Source organism: Cebus imitator, unplaced genomic scaffold (genome assembly GCF_001604975.1).
Source record: "Cebus imitator isolate Cc_AM_T3 unplaced genomic scaffold, Cebus_imitator-1.0 Scaffold10, whole genome shotgun sequence".
NCBI classification, from domain to species: domain Eukaryota; kingdom Metazoa; phylum Chordata; class Mammalia; order Primates; family Cebidae; genus Cebus; species Cebus imitator.
This window is the reverse complement of record NW_016107325.1, coordinates 9,189,020-9,208,233: the sequence shown is the minus strand read 5'-3', so window position 1 is coordinate 9,208,233 and position 19,214 is coordinate 9,189,020. Positions and strand designations below refer to the sequence as shown.

The 19,214-nt window shown below is 35.5% G+C and overlaps 1 protein-coding gene across 4 annotated transcripts in view; it reads left to right on the top strand.

Moving 5' to 3' along the window:
• Positions 1 to 19,214, top strand: part of SLC38A11 (solute carrier family 38 member 11) — a 60,477-nt gene that overhangs the window by 33,743 nt on the left and 7,520 nt on the right. For 3 of the 4 annotated variants that reach the window (XM_037745735.1, XM_017548196.2, XM_037745738.1), the window contains 4 exons: positions 6,485 to 6,555; positions 7,229 to 7,390; positions 10,744 to 10,856; positions 13,681 to 13,812. In XM_037745735.1, the coding sequence (XP_037601663.1) occupies positions 6,485 to 6,555; positions 7,229 to 7,390; positions 10,744 to 10,856; positions 13,681 to 13,812 (478 nt within the window). The remainder of the gene's footprint in view (positions 1 to 6,484; positions 6,556 to 7,228; positions 7,391 to 10,743; positions 10,857 to 13,680; positions 13,813 to 19,214) is intronic. The other variant, XM_017548204.2, reaches the window with a different exon arrangement.

The following is a 19,214-nucleotide window of genomic DNA, read 5'->3' as shown; positions in this document are numbered from 1 at the left end:
TGAGCCTCCTGATCTAGAGGTTTAAGTTCTGATGCTCCTTTTTATCAGTCTGTGAAGACTGGAACTCCCTTTGATAGGACTTGCTACCTACTACCTTGCCTTATTGTTAATCACCTGTTATAAAGATAAGAGTTTGTCTTTCAAACTAGGATACAATTTCAGAATGCAAGAATCCAAACTGAGACAATATTGCAAAATGAATTTAACTCTCCAACACTCTCCATCTCCAGCCACAACCTCCATAAACACAAAGAGTTTCTTAAAAATATATGATGAAGCATTTGTTTAGATTTTAAAAGTGCATGCCGTGCAAAGGCTACAAAATGCTATAAGCCAGTCCCTGTTTTTGTTAGTATTAAAATATTTTGAATCATTTTCAAAACACTGCTGTTAAAGTGATCTAAATTTTATAGTGGCCTTCATTATTTGTCTAGATCTTTTTAAAACTTTCTAAGATATTATAAGGAATCCTGCTCCTTTTCAATGTTGCTTTTATTTGCACTTATTCAATGCATTTATTTTTCTCAAAAGAATACATTCACAGACTAGGAGAGGTGGCTCACACCTGTAATCCCAGCACTGTGGCAGGCCAAAGCAAGGAGGATCTCTTGGGACCAAGGGTTCAAGACTAGCCTGGACAAGGTAACAAGACTCCCAGCGCTACAAAAAAAAAAAAAAAAAAAAAAAATTTAAATAGCCAAGTGTGGTGGCATGTGCCTGTAGTCCTAGCTTACTTGGGAGTCAGAGGCTAGAGGATCTCTTGAAGCCAGGAATTTGAGACTGCAGTGAGCTATGATCACACCACTGCTCTCCAGCCTAGGGTTAGAGTGAGACGCTGTCTCAAAAATGAAGTAAAATTTATTAACCTGATTGTATAAAATCAAATATTACAAATGGCTAATGAAATAGAGTATTTAATGAATACTACTCTATTCATTAAAATAGAGTATTTTATAGAGTATTCAAATAGAGTATTTAATGAATACTACTCTATTTAATGAAATAGAGTAGCCTCCTACCAAACCCCTTTTTAAATTTCAAGCCTTTTAAGCCTTATCTTTTGGCATTCACATTTCTCTTTCTTTTTTTTTTTTTTTTTTTTTGAGACGGAGTTTCACTCATGTTACCCAGGCTGGAGTGCAATGGCGCAATCTCGGCTCACCGCAACCTCCGCCTCCTGGGTTCAGGCAATTCTCCTGCCTCAGCCTCCTGAGTAGCTGGGACTACAGGCACGCGCCACCATGCCCAGCTAATGTTTTGTATTTTTAGCAGAGACGGGGTTTCACCATGTTGACCAGGATGGTCTCGATCTCTTGACCTCGTGATCCACCAGCCTCGGCCTCCCAAAGTGCTGGGATTACAGGCTTGAGCCACCGCACCCAGTCTCTCACATTTCTCTTTCTAAGTAATATGATTGTAACTGCCTTTTGTGGTGTCTCACTGTTATCTTCTCTTACAGTAGATGAAGATTTAGCTCTCTCAAGCTGTCTTTCCTCTTCTTACATACATGGAGAATACTACAACTTTTAAAATTAAGTTTATGCTTCTCTTCTTGTACACTTCTCTTTTCCCTACAGTTACCACTTAATTTTGGTTTTGTGTTTACCTGGATATCTAGTTTAGCTTTTGAATTTGATCATTTTTGTTACTTCTTTTCCAGATGCTCAAACATATAATCCATTCGTTTTATTATTTTCTTCTGAAAGCCTCTGTCCCAGAGCCTTCTGTCCTGTCCTCCATTCTACACAGATCGCTTTCTCACTTCGCTCCCCATGATCCTCCTAGGACTTCCTTTTACCCCCTTTGCGTGTTGTATACCCTCTATCCATGATCCCAGACCTTCCATTTTTCTCTACTTTCTCCTTTTGCTGAAGCATCCTTGGTAGCTTTCTGGTATCTCTGAGTCCTGCACGTGCCAGGGTTTTGCAAAATGAATCATCTCTTTCTCATCATGAACTCCGTCTACATGGTTGCAACATCTACTCTCAATAGTCACCATGGAAGTATCCAGTTTCCTTTTCACAGAGTGTCTTCTCCTCAGATGTCTCTTCTCACACTATTCTCTCCCTCATGAATTTATTCCTCTTTTAAATTTCTTTAGTAGCAGTTTAGTGGGATCTCAGGAAAGAAAAAAGATAAACTTATGTGGCCCATCTCCATACGTTTCATTGGGTGTCCAAGTTTAACTTTTGATGATTAATTTGCATGGAGGTTTAAGTAAAAAATTAAAAATTTTATTTAAAATATATTTTCTGCCTTAGGGAAGTTATTTCATTTTGGTGGAGGGTGTATATTAGGCTGTAAATAGGATAGCAGGATAGGGTATATGTTCCAAGGCTATGTCTTGGAGCATATACCCTACAGATAAGGGGAGAGTACTGAGAATACACTGAATACTATTTCTTGATCTTGGTTAGCCCTCTGTATTCACAGCTTCTGCATCTGCAGATGCAATCAACTGGGGACAAAAATATTGGAAAAAAATTAAAAATAACAATATAATAATAATAGTAAATACAATAATCCTAGGCTATTTTATATTTAAAATTTTTAAATATTATATGACAACTATTTACATAGCATTTACATTGTATTAGATATTGTCAGCAATCCAGAGATAATTTAAAGTATATAGAAGGATATGCTTAGGTTATATGCAAGTATTGAACCCTTTTATGTCAGGGACTTGAGCATCCATGGCTTTTGATATCTAACAGGGAGTCCTGGAACCAATCCCTCCCACATACCAAGGGACAACTGTGTATGCATGACCAAGCTCATCTTCCAGTTTTTAGTTTACCTCTATATTTTTAAATGTGTATATAAAATTTTTTATTATACAGATGTTTTATAATTACCTTCTGTTGATTTTATTAACTTTATTGTAATTTTTAATATTATGGTTTGGGGTTTTTTTCAGTTTTAAATTTCTTTTCCTCCCTCAATACTTTATTTATTTTACTTTATTTATTTTGAGGCAGGGTCTTACTCTATTGACCAAACTAGAGTGCAGTGGGGTGATCATGGCTGACTGCAGCAGCCTCAAACTTCCAAGTTCAAGTGATTCTCCCACCTCCGCTTCCCAAGTAGCTGGGTGTATAGGGGCTCACCACCATGCCTGGCTAATGTTTTTATTTTCTGTAGAGGCTGGATTTCCCTGTGTTGCCCAGGCTAGTCTTGAACTCAAAGCGATCCTTCTGCCTCAGCCTCCCAAAGTCCATCGTGCCCAGCCTCAATATTGTATTTTATTCTTTTATTTCTTTTTTTTTTCTGTTTTTTATTACTTGAATTTAAAAATTAATTTGGGGTAAATCGATGTTTATATGATATTGAGTCTTCCCATTCGTGTGTATGGATATGGTATATTTCTCCATTTATTTGTGGTTTTCAATAAAAGTATAACATGACATTAAAAACATCCACATCTTTTAAAGTATTTAGTGTTTTTGTTGTCATTGCCACTTAAAAAAAAAAACATTTTAATTGGTTGTTATTTGTGTGCACCAACCCTCTTGATTTTTTGTGTATATTGAACTTGTATCCAGTAACCTTGCTGAATATTCTTATTAATTTCAAGTGCTCGTCAGATTTCCCTGAATTTTCCATAGATGTAATTATATTGTGTAAAAATAATTTACACAATCTTTCCAATGATTACACAACTTTTTACTTATTTTATTGAATTTGCTAGGAATATCAATAATATATTCTGGATGCAGTGATATTGAACATCCTCTCTAGTTTCATCCTTAATTATAATATTTCTAACTTTTCACTTTAAATATGTCATTTGCTGTAGGATTTGGTGGACGTTCTTTATCCAATAAAGGAAGTTCTATTTTATTATTAGTTTGCTTAGCATGTTTTTCAAAATGAATACTGAGTTATACACTTTTCTTTAAATTTTGAAATGGTCATAAGCTTCTTTCCTTCATTAATCTGTTAATGTGGTAAATTACACTAATATCTATCAATATCACAGCTATTAATAAATATGGATTACATTAATATTTTGTTATTAAACTACCCTTGTGTTTATTTAAAAAAATTCTTAGTCATGATTCCTTATCTTATAAATTGCTTGATGGCATTTGAAAATATTTCATTTCATATTTTAGCATTTACAGTTCAAAGTCAAAAGATCTATACCTTTATATTTTCATCCAGGTTGAGTATCAAAGTTTCAGCAATCTCGTAAAATATACCCAAGCACTTTCCTCTCTCTCTCTTTTTTTTTTTTTTTTTCCTGTACAACTGGTTGTATCCGGAACTCAATCCTAGGCTATTTTATAAATGATTGGAAAGCCATATTCAATATCTGTTTCTTTCTCTTTCCCTAGATTTAGACATATGCATTCTCCTATCTGTAACATCTTTTTTGGCACTTTCCGTCTTATAAAATCATCATCATTAAGATGAACAGAGAAAATCCAAAATTATCTCTAGGTATTGTTTCACACTCCGGGAATGTACTTAAGGAACCATATGGACCCGGGGAAAGATTTAAATGGAAGAGAAAAAAATGAAAATGAAACTTCTACATTTTATTACTAATATAAGATTTAAAAAGTAGGACACCACCACAATCTGTACTGGGGTTGGGGAGCAGGGATGAATATTTTCCAAGTGCAAAAACCGTAGAGGGAAAGCATACCATTTAAAACATATTGCAAAGTTAGAGAATCTTCAAGTTTCTACAACTGTTAGTGCTGCCTGATCTAAATCATTTTCTAAGGAGCATGTACAAAATATATATTTTTTCACGTTAACATTGGAATTTAACAGGTATGCTGCTTTTAATGTCGACTGCATTTAGAGTAGTGGAGGCAGCAGGTGGCAGTAGCTCCCACTCCAAAAACTGGGAATTGGAGCAAGTCTCGTAATAATCCAGGGCCTTCCCTGCAGGCCAGCCTTTCTGTAAAGTTTCTTTGTGTCTATAACTGCTCATTTCATATGTGGGAAAAAGATGATATAATGCGTAAATTCCACAAAGTGTGGAAAACAAACAAGAATTTTTTGTGTGTACCTTCTTTACATAGAGAATGAATAAACAAACTTATGAAAGAGACGGGTCTTCAGCTTTAGAATTTCTCTTTTTTATTGAAAACGCCCAGTGCCTTTTCACGCTTCCTAGGAATTTCCCAGTTCTTTTTTTCATGCATTACTTTGAGTCTCACTCCAGCCTTCCCTTCCCAGGAAAGTTGACCATATTTTTAGACTTTTTTGCTACCGTCATTAATAACACTGGATAATAATATTAATACTAATGATTGTTTATTGAACATGTGCTCTGTGATAAACTCTCTTCCAGAAGCTTTACATATTTTATCTCACTTCATCTACACAGTAACTTAATGAATTAGACACTACAATTATCCTCAATTTATAGATGTGGAAACTGAAGTCCTGTAACCTGCCTAAAATCACACAGCTAATCACAAAACCATTCGCCAGAATACTGCAAGCGACAGCTTAAAACTCAAAGGACTTGGCAGTGCTTTCTATCCCTCTAGAGGAGCCTATTCTATTATCGATAAACCCTGATACACCTCACCACCTCTTGCCCCCGGCCTATATACTGCCATCCTTCAGGAAGAAGGCCAGAAGAACAATGGAGGCTAACTGACCCTAGAGCCTTTGCTGTTCATCATGACGCAGGGTGTGTTAGTCAGGTAGACTTATCACTGCCAATACCAAATATTTTCATTCCACTAGGATGTAGTCTGTTTCAAACTGTTTAAAGTGCAAATAGTTCCAAAATTCCATTGAGAAATACATCTACAGGTGGGAATTTGAGGCCACTGTCTGTTGGTTCAGCACAGAAAAAATATGGGAATGAATAAACCAAGAAGATAAATCTCAACTTCTTCACTCATCATCCGCAAAAGCTTGGCAAGTTATATCACCATCCAGAGCTTGATTTTCACCATGTGTTAAATGGTGATAATAATACTTGTGTTATTGTGAAAATTAAATGAGATAACACAGTAGAGTTTCCAAAAGATAGTACAACCACAATTAGTATTAGTTCATGTTTCCCTCCCTCAATAAACTGTAGTGCTGATGAAATTCTTCCTGGGTAGGTTAAGCCTGAAAAAAGAGGGGAATCAACAGCAATAATTGGGTGTTATTAATTTTTATATCTGCCTCAAAAATTATCTCAACTAGTGAGTGCATAATAAATGCTTGCTATTAAATTGATGACCAAATAAACAAATTCACAACTACATAGTCTGGATATTTTACATATGTAAAAATAGAATCTCTCCAAGTATTGATGTACATTTTAGAGGACTGGAGTTAAGAGATAACGATTATGCTCCTGGGAAATTTATTTATGATTACACAAGATAAATGGGAGCCCCTTATTAATTTCTGGCTTGAGGACACTCAGTTTATATTTGTAATACCATTTCTTGTTATCTGATATACTGATGCTTGAATTTATTTAACCATTTATCAAGTTAACTGATTCTTCTTCTAGACCAAAAACAGAAGATGCTTGGGTATTTGCAAAGCCCAATGCCATTCAAGCGGTTGGGGTTATGTCTTTTGGTAAGTATGTGGTTTCGAAGGCCCTTTCTTAATATGGAGTTGTCTGTTCCATGAAAAAAGTGCTGTGTTTCATATTTATGTCTGGATAGCAGATGTCCTAAGTTGTAGATTTCCTATTAGCAGCATATGATCTAGTTTGTGCCAATATAAAATTAGGCTCAAACTTTTCTCCCTCATCACTAAAATTTGCTTCAATTTGGAGAAATCCATTTCTTATGCAGAAAACTCATTATAGTCATCATGTTTCTTAACTTGGAAGGCTAGCAAGTGTTATGGACTTCTTCAAACCTTGCACACAAAGTATTATAAATTGGCCAGATGTCTAAATCTACTTTATTATGTCCCAGATGGCAAAGGAAGCCACGGAATGAAAATTATGGTATTTAGATTTTCCTTAAGATGGGAAGGGTCATTAGGAAAAGGAAAATGAGAGGGAAGGTTGGACTGGCCTGGTTTATATCAAGAGTGAAATGAAAAGATCATATAAGCCTGATGTGAATGAATGGTCTCATTTTTAGAGTTATTAGAAAAATTATTTTCTGACATATTAATACATTCATATATTTAAACTTCATTTCATTGGCATCTAAAGTAGCACATGTCTTTGAATTTCAGAACTAGAAAGAAAACCCTAGTGCTTGCTTTAATAATGCTCTCTTTTTTTGTATTGCAGCATTTATTTGCCACCATAACTGCTTCTTAGTTTACAGTTCTTTAGAAGAACCCACAGTAGCTAAGTGGTCCCGCCTTATCCGTATGTCCATCGTGATTTCTGTACTTATCTGTATAGTCTTTGCTACATGTGGATACTTGACATTTACGGGCTTCACCCAAGGTAAAATGAGAGAATCAGTTATGGCATATTTTAGTGTTCACGTGCATTGGTACAGGTATACCCAATGTTCTGCTTATTGGTACAGGTATGCCCAGTGTTCTATTTCAAAGATTACTCTCTTCCACCCATTCTCTCTACCCTCCTGCCTCCCTGCTGTTGGTTTGCTAATTTTTACCTTTTTAAACTCCTCAGTTTAGTTCTGTAGCCCATACCCTCTCCTTCCACACTGTCACTTCCCAACACTTGATTTTTGGCTTTTCTCCAGGGCAGCTTCATTTTCAAAGGTACCAGTGGCCTCCCAATCTTCAGAGCAAATAATCTTCTCGATTTGGATTCTCTTTAATCTCTCTGAATCACTTAACAATACTGAACTTCCTTTCTTTGCTCAAATTTTTCTCCCTTAGAGGAAAGAACATTACTATATTATCATTGTTATTCTTTCTCTCTGTTAAATTTTTTCTTTCTTTTCTTTTTATCTACCCTCTCTAATCCCCCACTCCACTCTGTTCCATGCCACCCAGATAATGGTCTCAAGCATATTGTTTGCTCTTCTCTCAACAAATTTTCCAGATGCTTTCATTGTTTTAATTCTAACCCGGACTTTTCTTTTTGTCGCCAACCTGCTGCCTGTAGGACATTTCTACTCAATTGTTCTATATTTGTCTTAATCACAAAACATCATGTTTCCCTGTAAACCAGACCTTTTCTTCCTCCTTCCGAAGATATTTCTCTGTTTTTGCATTCACCCAGCAGGCCCAACAACTGAGCAGTCCTCCCTTCTACTTCCCTCAGCTCTTACATTCAATCATTGATGTAGTGTAATAATCAGGGCAGTCCAGCAATAGGCTGTGATTTACATATTTCATAGCTGTTGCAGGTCTATTATCTCATTGACCTTCAGACAACCCCTTGAAGGGAAGTGGAATAACTAGTTTTACTCCCTGATTAAAACACAAAGAGATGAAGTAACTTGCTCATGTGCTGTCTGGTGACAAACTAGAAAACAAGTCTTCTGACTCTCAGGTTCAGTTTTCTTTCCATTCTCTTTCTGCCTCCCCTATTTTGGTCAATCATGACCCTCTGAAATTTGTCTCTTTGCCTCTAGCTCTTCTTAGCTTAGTTTTCTGAAAACACTTGGGTGCTCTTGGGAGGAAGCCTGCCTTGTTTTGAACAGAGGTTACAGATCACTATGATTTTGGGCAAATATTTCTTAAAATGAAGAAAGATGGCTTCAAAAAATAATGACTGACAAAATTCCAATGCAGCCAAAAATATAATACATTCATGTGCCACTAGAGTGCAGTAACAAAGTGACCTTGAAAGTTCTGATAAGAATGGTGCTCCAAAACATTGCCATGTATCGCTATTGCTGCATAGTTTACCAAGCCAAATGACCTATGGGCTCTGGTCTTTACAGGACCTTGGTTTTTAAATGCCTTTTCTATGAGACATAAATCTTTTTTGTTAGTCAATCTTCCTGGAGTTTTTGTCAGTGTAATGGCTCATATAAAATTAAATCTTTATAAAACAAAGCTGACAGGTGTTTGATGTTGATTTCCCCCTAGTATTTTAATTCTTTAAAATACATTCAGATTCAAGCTGCCATAAGCTGACATTGTTTCTCCAGGCCACTTCTCCTTGGGCAAATCTAGTCTAATTTGTACAAACTGTGTTTTTCTTTTCTAGCCTCTTTCAGTAGATAGATTTCAACTTGTGAGGCAGTGGGAACTCTGGATTCTCCTTGACATTTCCAGTGACGTTTGAAAAGATACTATGGCTCATTTTTTTAGTGGTTAGTGAACAGGGAACCTCCATCCTTTTTTCTTAGAGAGCTGGAATCTTTTCAATCGACCTTGAAGCAGGTTTCTGCCACCTTTACTTTGAGTTTTAATGCCCTCCTACCCAAAAGGGAGGTTCTAAAGTAATGTACATTTGTTCTAATTGATGGGGGGAGGGGAGACAGTCACTTAAAATACATCTTGGGAAGAGGCAAATTAGAGTATTCAGCTTTGTAATGAAAAAACAATACAGAGGTATTAGAGTTTTTCTTCTTTTTAAATGTTATAGTATGGAGTGACTTTTATCTAATTTTCAATTAAGTATAATTTTTAAAAGTAACCACAATTTTAACATTTAAGCGTGTTACAGTCAGAAAATAAACAAGCCCAAATACTCTGTTTCAGCATTAGTCATTGTTTGTTTTTTAATTTTTTTAATTTATTCCATGGACTACTGTGCAGTTGTAGGTAATTGTTTTTTGATACGTGACATCTGTGCCCTAATTAGATCCTTTTATGTCTTCACAGACAGCTGAGAAATATAGTCTCTAAATAAGAATTGTTTCAAGGTATATTTAGTCCATCTTCTAGTCTGAAACTTATTAAATTTAAAGTTCTTTCTGGGAAATTGTCATATTTTCACAGTTTTGAATCAATGCATTTACCCTTGGGCTCATGCGATGCCATGAAAGGCAACGTATGTATGAAATTTCTTTCGTGGCCCCAAGGTTGCGATGAAACCCTATAGCATGATACACAGGAAATTCAGCTCCCCAGATGTGCTGGTCTACTCTTCCTTTCAGGATTGTTCTTGATCTAAGAATAGCATTTCAAAAGGAAATTTGTTTATTTTAACAGACTTTTTAAAAAATGATGAAGTCACTTACTCACCAGAAACAAAGACCAGAAACCAATTTATAAAGCCAGTGTCCAAGAATTTAGGGAGTTGATTCTGATGTAAGAAGACAATGGATAAAGTATTTTTCAGAATTCAATAAAAAAATTTGCAGCAAATCTACCAAAAACAAATAATAAGAGAAAAACCAATGGTGATGGATTTATGTTCATGTGGAGCATGTACTGGTTTAAATCAGTGAATAACTACATGGTTATTGAATTCAAAAACTTATATTTAGACCCAGTTATCTATTCATTTAACTAAATGAAATGAAGTTTATGGAGATTCGCTTATAAGTCATGTGTCACTTAATGACAGGGAAACATTCTGGGAAATGCATTCTTAGGTGATTTCCTCATTGTGCAAACATCACAGAGTGTACTTACACAAACCTAGATGGTTGCACCTATTACACACCTAGGCTATATAGCATAGCTTATTGCTCCTAAACTATAAACCTGTACAGCATGTTTCTGTCCTCAGTTCCGTAGGCAACTGTAATGCAATGGTATTTGTGTATCTAAACATAGAAAAAAACAGTAAAAATACAGCACTGTAATCATATATGTGGACCATTATGCGATGCGTGACTGTTAATACCTAATATTTCAATTATTAGATAGTTACCTCAAACACTTAGTATCTAGTAAATAAACTTATTTTATATTATTATCTAGGAGATTTATTTGAAAATTACTGCAGAAATGATGACCTGGTAACATTTGGAAGGTTTTGTTATGGCGTCACTGTCATTTTGACCTACCCGATGGAATGCTTTGTGACTAGAGAGGTAAGCACAGTTTCTTCCCAACACTTTACCCAGCTGGTCTCTCTGCCACATTTAATTTAGGAAGATTTATAAATACTGCAGTTTGGCAAATTTCCAAGGGCATGACAAATGGTATAACTTGTAAATTTTTCTTTTCTGACTTTAAAATGTCAGAGTTTAAAGATGAATTTAAATTCAGATGTTTACAAGACAATTTTTCAAAAGTTGGGTTTGAAAATTAGGTTCGGCGGATTTGAATTATATTACCATGAGCACAAATGTGTATGCAACTGCATTCCAAAGTGACTGTAAGCCTTTAGCAATAGCCAAACTAAAGTTGCTGCCTTTAAGGCATTCTTACAAAGAAATTAAGTACCAAGGTTTAAAACATGTTTTACAAAACTGTCTTTTTCCTTAGATGTTTTATCAGTCAACGTGTATTAAAGACACTGTAGATTCTACAGTGCTCTATGGATTCTAACTCGTTTTGTTATTTTTCAAAAACTAAAATATCTTATATTCCATGGAGAACCAAAATTTAGCTGAAACTTTTAGCTTTACAGATATATTTTATTTATATATTTATATATGTGGATGTATATATTTACAACTATATTTAACATATAAGTAATCACATAAATATATAGAATGTTATTTACATATAAATATATTTTATTGTCAAAGCCAGCTCTAAATTGCATTATATATTCCACCTGGATTTGTAGAGAAAGACTAGCCAAGAGAGAATTCATTCTTTTGGTGTAAAATTGGATAACATGGCCTGTCAGGAATCCTTTATGCTATCAGCTAAAACTCCACCATACCAGTTAGCAGTAAAACATGATCCTGCTTCACAGTGGGTCTTTCAGGGACCACACTGAAAAGGGCTCAGTCATAGAATCTGTTCCTAGAGGCTGTTTGTGCAGTGCACCATGTGAAAGAGTCTAATGTGCAAAGTGAAATATCTACAGAGCTTTAAATACATTCAGTAATCCGCAGGCTTCTTGAGGCAGGCCAGGGCTTACCCTAAGCCAGTTCCAGAGATAAGGAACTGACCACACAGCGAAACAGAAGAGGGAAATGTCCAGCACTGTGCATGTCCTTTACAACTAGCACTCCTCTCCCTTACACACATACATCTCACAGGCCAGTTCTCTACCTTGACTATAAAGGAGAAATAGACTGAACTATTTTTTTTTTAATGTAAGAGCCCTTCAAAACTGTACTAGCTATTGTTAGATGCAGGAAATGGCATCATTTTAGCTTCTGCCCAGTACTTAGGTTCAAATCTGATCTCTAGATCAGTAAGAACAGATGGTGCATTCTCACGTGGTTTCTAGTAAACTGCCTGTAGGCGGTCTGAGTCACTTCACCTGCACAACTTCTGTCTTTCGTACTTGAAACTTGAGTTTCCTTTCTAGCTGCTATGACAGGAAGACAGAACTAAATCAAAATCTCTGCCACGATAGCAAATACTCAGCAGAGGAATGGTATCTATACCATTCCCTTCTCTTGCTCTTCATTCTGCATGCACACACACATACAGACACAAATGTGCAACTGACAAAAATGTAATAGAAACGTTTCAATTCATAAAAGCACTGAAAAGGCTGTCTACCCTTAATAAATCTTACTGGCTGCCTCACTAAGTGATTTTTCACTCTCACAATTACATCATAGAGGCATCTGTAAAAATGGATTTTAAATAAGATAATATTTGGAGAGACATTACAACTTCTGTTATTAATACCACCATTAAATTATTAGCAAAGTCTTGGCAGTATGTGACATATGGGAAGTGTTGCATATCCAGGCAGCCCAGCTTAGAGAGATGACTTCTTTATGATACCTCAGCCTGTGACCCTCTCCTGTCATTTCCAACTCTTGCTTCACTGTTATTTTGCACAGTGTCACTAATCATTCAGACTATCTTCTCTTTACCCTCCATAGATATCGTTCCTGTTCTTATCTCTTTGCTCTTTTACATGCTCTTGCTTCAGCCTGTAATTCTGCTACAAATCCTACCAAGGTAGGTCAAGCATTTCAGGGGTGCTGTAAAGGAGATTACTCTAAGGAGACAGCTCTAGATACTTAAAGCTTCTTCTAGTCCTAAATTCTGTTTGATCTTTTTTGTCCTGTTATAAATTGATCATAACTTGTTTTTTTAAGTTTGACTGTATACCTCCAAGAATGAATTCTTGAGAAAAGGAATCATTTCCTTGGCATTGTATCTTTGCAAACCATATCATAGTATGGGACACATTAAGTAGGCCATTTTTTATTGCTTTTCTGATCTGAGTAGTAATGAAAAATGGTGATGAACTCTTCCTCATTTTTGGTGAGAAAAGGCAAGATAAAATAGACTTAAATTGTAACAAATAGGAATTCATTTATATAGGATTAATTTACTGTTAGTAAAGGATATTAAACATCCAGTACTATTAAAGGAAATGTGATAGCTACTTTTTAGAGGCCATGCAAATAATCTAAATAGTATGCCTAGTTTGTTATAGCAGTAACCTTGTTGGACTCAAGAAAAAAGGATACGATAACTTTCCAAAGTCTCTCTTACACTTGAAAGACATATGTATTGAAACATTGGTATGCCACACTATAGATCTGTAATATAATCCACTAATAGTTCAGGAAGGAATACTTGTTATTGATATGCGTGTCTATATTTAAGTACTTCGGAAAAAATAGAACATTCCTAGTGACTTGAGATTTGATTAATAGTCTTATTGGTAGTACTTTATATACTCCTAAATGCTATTATGAAATACTTCCTCAATAAATCCTGCATGCCTTTCAAAGTCCCTCTCATAATAATCTGTTTATTCGGCAGGTGATTGCCAATGTGTTTTTTGGTGGGAATCTTTCGTTGGTTTTCCACATTGTTGTAACAGTGATGGTCATCACTGTAGCCACGCTTGTGTCATTGCTAATTGACTGCCTTGGGATAGTTTTAGAACTCAATGTAAGTACATTTAAAGATTTACCTTTTCACTCTAAATTTTTCCTTAAAAGATGATGATTACATTTAACATAAGATGTATTTTCCTTAACAAAAATGTCACTTTTTGAAGTGGAATGAAAATATGTTTGTAATAGTAAATATTTTCAATGATGATTCTGTGTGCTTTATGGGACTCTATAGTTTTAAAGCCATGGTTGTTTGGAGACATACGGGGTCGTCATGACTGGGTAGGCAGTGCTGTTGGCCTCTAGTGGGTAGAGGCCAGGGATACACATCCCACGATGTGCCGGCCTCTCACAGCAAAGAATTATCCCATCTAAAATGTCAATAGTGCTGAAGTTTAGAAACCTTGGCTTAGAGTACTTTCGCATATTTCATTTACTATATAATACATAGGTGTTACTAAAAAATAACTATAAATTAAGTGGATTTTGACTTTGCTGAATAATAATATATCTAGTGAAATTTATGAAAAATATGAAAGGATTTGAGTTACATCTATTCACTCGCTATGACATAATTTCTTTTTCTTTAAATATTTTTCTCTCTCCAGACCTTTCTTTTGTAGTCTGCACTGCCATGATATAAACAGAAGTCCTCATAATATCACAGCTGAATTAATCCCAGCTCTGTTTCAACTATCATATATTTAAGTTCTGCTTTCACTTTATCGGCATCCTGCTAAAAAGTTTCCATCTTCCTACCAGAGCAAGTATAAATTATGTTGCTTCTACAGGCTTGTCCTCTATGTAAAGTATTTCCTATTTACTTCTGAAAATCTATGCTCAGCTCTAGTCAGTCTCATTTTTTGGCCTGTGAATAACTCATATCAATTCTTTCCATTATTCTTTGTCTTATCTGCTTTTTATTTCCTATCATGATTATTTTTCTTTCATTTCTATCCAAATTTTATGAAGATCTTAAGATCCAGTACAACTTCTAATTCCTTTATTCACCAATCATATATTTATTGAGTAATTACTATGTGCCACACAATAGAATATAAGGATGAATGCAATAAGACAGGATCTATGCATTCTCACAAAGAAACATAAAAGTCCAGCTGCAATATAGATGATGAAGACAGAGGAAGCCGGTCACAAGGGCTCACACTGTAATCTCAGCATTTTGGGAGGCCAAGGTGGTTGGATCCCTTGAGCCTGGGAGTTGGAGACCAGCCTGGGCAACATAGCAAAGCTCCATCTCTACAAAAAATTAGCCAGGTTTGGTGGAACTGCTGTAGTCCCAGGTACTCGAGAGGCTGAGATCAGAGGATTGCTTGAGCCCAGGAGTGGAGATGGTGCCACACTGCACTCCAGCCTGGGCAACAGAGTGAGACCCTGTCTAAAAAAAAGAAAAAGAAGAAGAAGAAGAAGCCAGAGGGAAGTGGATGGATTCCCAAAACACATTTTTGAGAAAAGATTGGCACAATTTGGTAACACAGATTTCATTGGGAAGACATGGGACAGAATGACTTCTTGGTTTTATTCTGTGGAACTAGAATAGTGATGCCATTTGCTAAGCCAGGAATGGAAGTTGTTCTCCCACTACAAAGTGGTTAATCTCCTTCTATAATCCGTACAGAAGTTCTCATCAGAATCACCCACCATTTAGCATTTATTGGTCGTGCATCACAGGGAAGGGAAACCCGTATAGTTGGGATCCCAAGTCGTCATTTACTCATTTCATTGAGAAATGAGGCATAGGTGACGGTATTATTGTCAGTTCTCAAGTTACTACATCCGCCAGATGCCATTTTGATTTGAAACTCCATACAAAGGCAGGCGGGAATTCAGTCAGGGATCCTACTGGGGACTTTCTTACAAATGGAAAGTAGAGTGCAGGCAGTTTTCATAACCTGAGGGAACTGGAGAATTGTCTTTTCCACCAACAGTGGAAGGAAGGAAAACTCATAGGAAAGTAAGCAAGTGCCGAAGTTAACTTTTACCTTCTTCCCGATTTTGCATAGGCCAAATACCATAGGAAAATACATCTTATGTTAAATGTAATCATCATCTTTCAAGGATGATTACATCCTAAATAATTTTGAGTAGGGCCACTAAAAATTATTTCACATACCGACCTTGATTTGTGTAGATGGATCACTGCTACATTAATGTGCTGACTTAATTTATGTATTATCTCGTGTAATGTATTGTAACGGTCTATAACATTTCCTTACCTAACAATTGGTAAGCTCTTTGAAGAATACTTAACCACCCCCTCCCTCCTCCATAGTATTTGGCACAGTGCTAAGAACACAGTGCTCAAAGTATTGCATGGGTGATTGCACCTTGGGACTACAGTTCAGGATCTATTTCTATAAATATTCCTAGACATAAGATACTTTCTGTAATGTAGTACCAGGAAATGAAGTGTTATAAAACATGGTTGGTGTTGACAGTAGTAGTAATCTTTCAGCTATGCTGTGGAGATAATCAACATAATGATCTCCAAACCCTGCTTTTTCCTATTTTACAAATTATCTTGTTTGAGTCCATAAATTTGTTTGTTGATATTTTAGGATTTTGTTGTGAGACAAAATATATTTATTATCTGCCTGAACAGTCACTACATCTTCATAGCACAACAAATTTTTTTGTTTTCAAGTTAATCAAGTGCACATATATTGCTCATTTTTTCAGGAATGGTATATTTTTTGTAAATCTAACCATTACTTTCTGTGAAGTTAATTACTGATCTCCATGGCATTTGCACAACAAAATTGTAGGCACATAATCATATTAAATATCCTCTATTATATTTACATTGGAAATTTTTTTGGTTAAGACAGAATTCTGGTATTACAGAGTAGTCATAGAAGAGTACCTTCTGAATATCTATTATAAAGTCAAGATCTGAGCTGGTCCTGGAGGACTATTTTTAAAATTTAACATATAATTCAAGATCTTTAGATTTTTTTTAAAGATCTTTAGATGTTTTAAAACCTGATTATATAGACGTACATTAAAAATTAGAGTGCTAAATTGTCTGTTATGACATAAGAATCAAAGACAATTACACTAGTTTTAAAACACTTTGCAAGAATTAATAAAATCTAGGATCCATTCTTAGACCACTTGAGAATATGTGTTTTTCACCTCAGTAAGCCTTTTGGTGTGTACAATAACATATTCAAATCTTACTCAACTCCTTTTTGTGTGGGCACTTTCCATGTCTAATAGAGCCAAATCAAGCATCATGTCTGTCAGTAACTAATACACACTGGATCACGCAACACATTAGAAGTGACAAAGCATGCTGTGTTCTGCTTCATAATAATAATGTGGGCCAAGAGCTGTGGCTCATTATACGTAATAATACAATAATAACATCATCATCATCATAATGTGGGCCAGCACTTTGGGAGGCTGATGTGGGTGGATCACCAGAGGTAAGGAGTTCGAGACCTGCCTGGCCAACATGGTAAAACCACATCTCTACTAAAAAATCCAAAATATATTAGCCAGGTGTGGTGACATGTGCCTGTAGTCCCAGCTACTAGGGAGGCTGAGGCAGCAGAATCACTTGAACCCAGGAGGCAGAGGTTGCAGTGAGCCAAGATCACCTCATGACACTCCAGCTTGGGCAACAGAGCGAGACTCCATCTCAAAATAGTAATAGTAATGTGAGCTTTCATATATTGAGTACTTACTCTGTACCAGGTACTTTGCATGCATCATCTACTTTTATCTATATTCAGTGGACAGATGAAGAAACTGAGGTACTGCATGATTAAATAGTCTGAGGCCATTCTAGTTACAAGCAAAAAAAATCAAGATTTGAACACAGGCATTTGGACCCTAAAGCTCACATTTTAAATCATTATACTGCTCTGAGATTTCCTAAGCATAAGATTTTAAATTATGTAAAATAATTATTCCCATTTCTCTATCCACTTTCTTAAGTTATAAAATCTATGCATTGAGTTTATCTGTAAGAAAGGTTAAGAGTAATCTATGATACATATATAGAGACTTTAATAAATGGGTTAAAACATACCAGGAGATGAAATAAAATGGAACTAAAAGGTTTTTGTCTTAATAATTTTTAGTTAATAACTTTCATCTTAGTAATTGTAATACTTTAGAAATGTAGCTAATAGCTTTTATCTTAGGTAACAATTTTAGGACTTTATTCTTTTTCATTTTGGCTTCTGAGCTTCACAGATGAGATTAATAATGAGCTTCACAGATGAGATGAATAATGAGCTTCACAGGTGAGATGAATCAGATCTTGCAAAGTTAGGGAAATGCTACTATTTAGTATAACAAAATAATATGGAATAAAATGATTTGAGATTGTATTAGTTATTAAATTTAAAAAATTAGAACTTTGCTTTCCTTTTGTTTTTTTGTTTTCATGGCAATAGACAACAATGAAATATTTTTCCAAAGCAAACACACACTAAGTTTTTAAAGGTTTCATTTCAGAAGCAAATCAAATAAACGTAAGCACTATTCTTGGTAACAAGAATCTAGCATCTTAGCACTAATGTTGCTATTAGAGAAAAGAGGCATCTACAGTAATTGGGCCCTATGGGTTTCTGCTTGCCGCAGAACAAAGAGAGAAAATGAAGCAGCTGGTGCCTGTGGCCACCTTAACCAACTCATCAAGCATAGTATGTAGTTTACAGTGGAAGGAAGAAAGCAAGCCAAATGCCAGCAAGAGCCCAGATAGAGAAATACAGCCTTCAGGGTGAGCGAGCCTTAGTCCCAGTTGCCAAAGATTTCCTGAGCAAGAGAGACTTTCTTTTTAAAATATAGGAGTGAATTTCAGAATTTAGATTGATTACAAAGTAGAAATTTAAAAGATGTTTAAACATTATTTTATTTAGTTTCCAGCTTCCTTGCATCATTTGACAGATTTCTATACAGATAGGAAAGCTCAGACCCTTTTTCAATCTGTACTGGCAATAAAAATCTTCAATAGCTTCTGTTCTTTCCAGCAAGTTGCAAAATGCCCTGGCATCCATAGTGTTATTATCAATTAATAAGTACTGTCCCACCTTTATAACTTAGACTATATTTTGTTGTCTTTTTAATAAGTAGTTATGGTTTTGTATCCTGTCAAGCAATTTCAGAAATTATTCCAAAGTCAGTGGTGTATCCTTAAGCAAGTCTACATTAAATAGTACAAATAAGCTAGACTAGTTCATAGGGAATAGATCAGCTGCAACCACATTATCATTTTACTGATGATCTTGACTTCTAGCAACAACCTTTAGTAAGACTGAGCTTTTAAATATCAAAAAAGTGGCTGATATCTAAAGAAGATACTCAACTGGACTTCTTCCAGTAGAAATGTGAGCTATATAGTTTTTCCTCTAATCGCTACTTTCTCAACACTTACGAATTATAACATAAACAGAATACCCATTGCTTTGCACTGCCCAGCAAGTT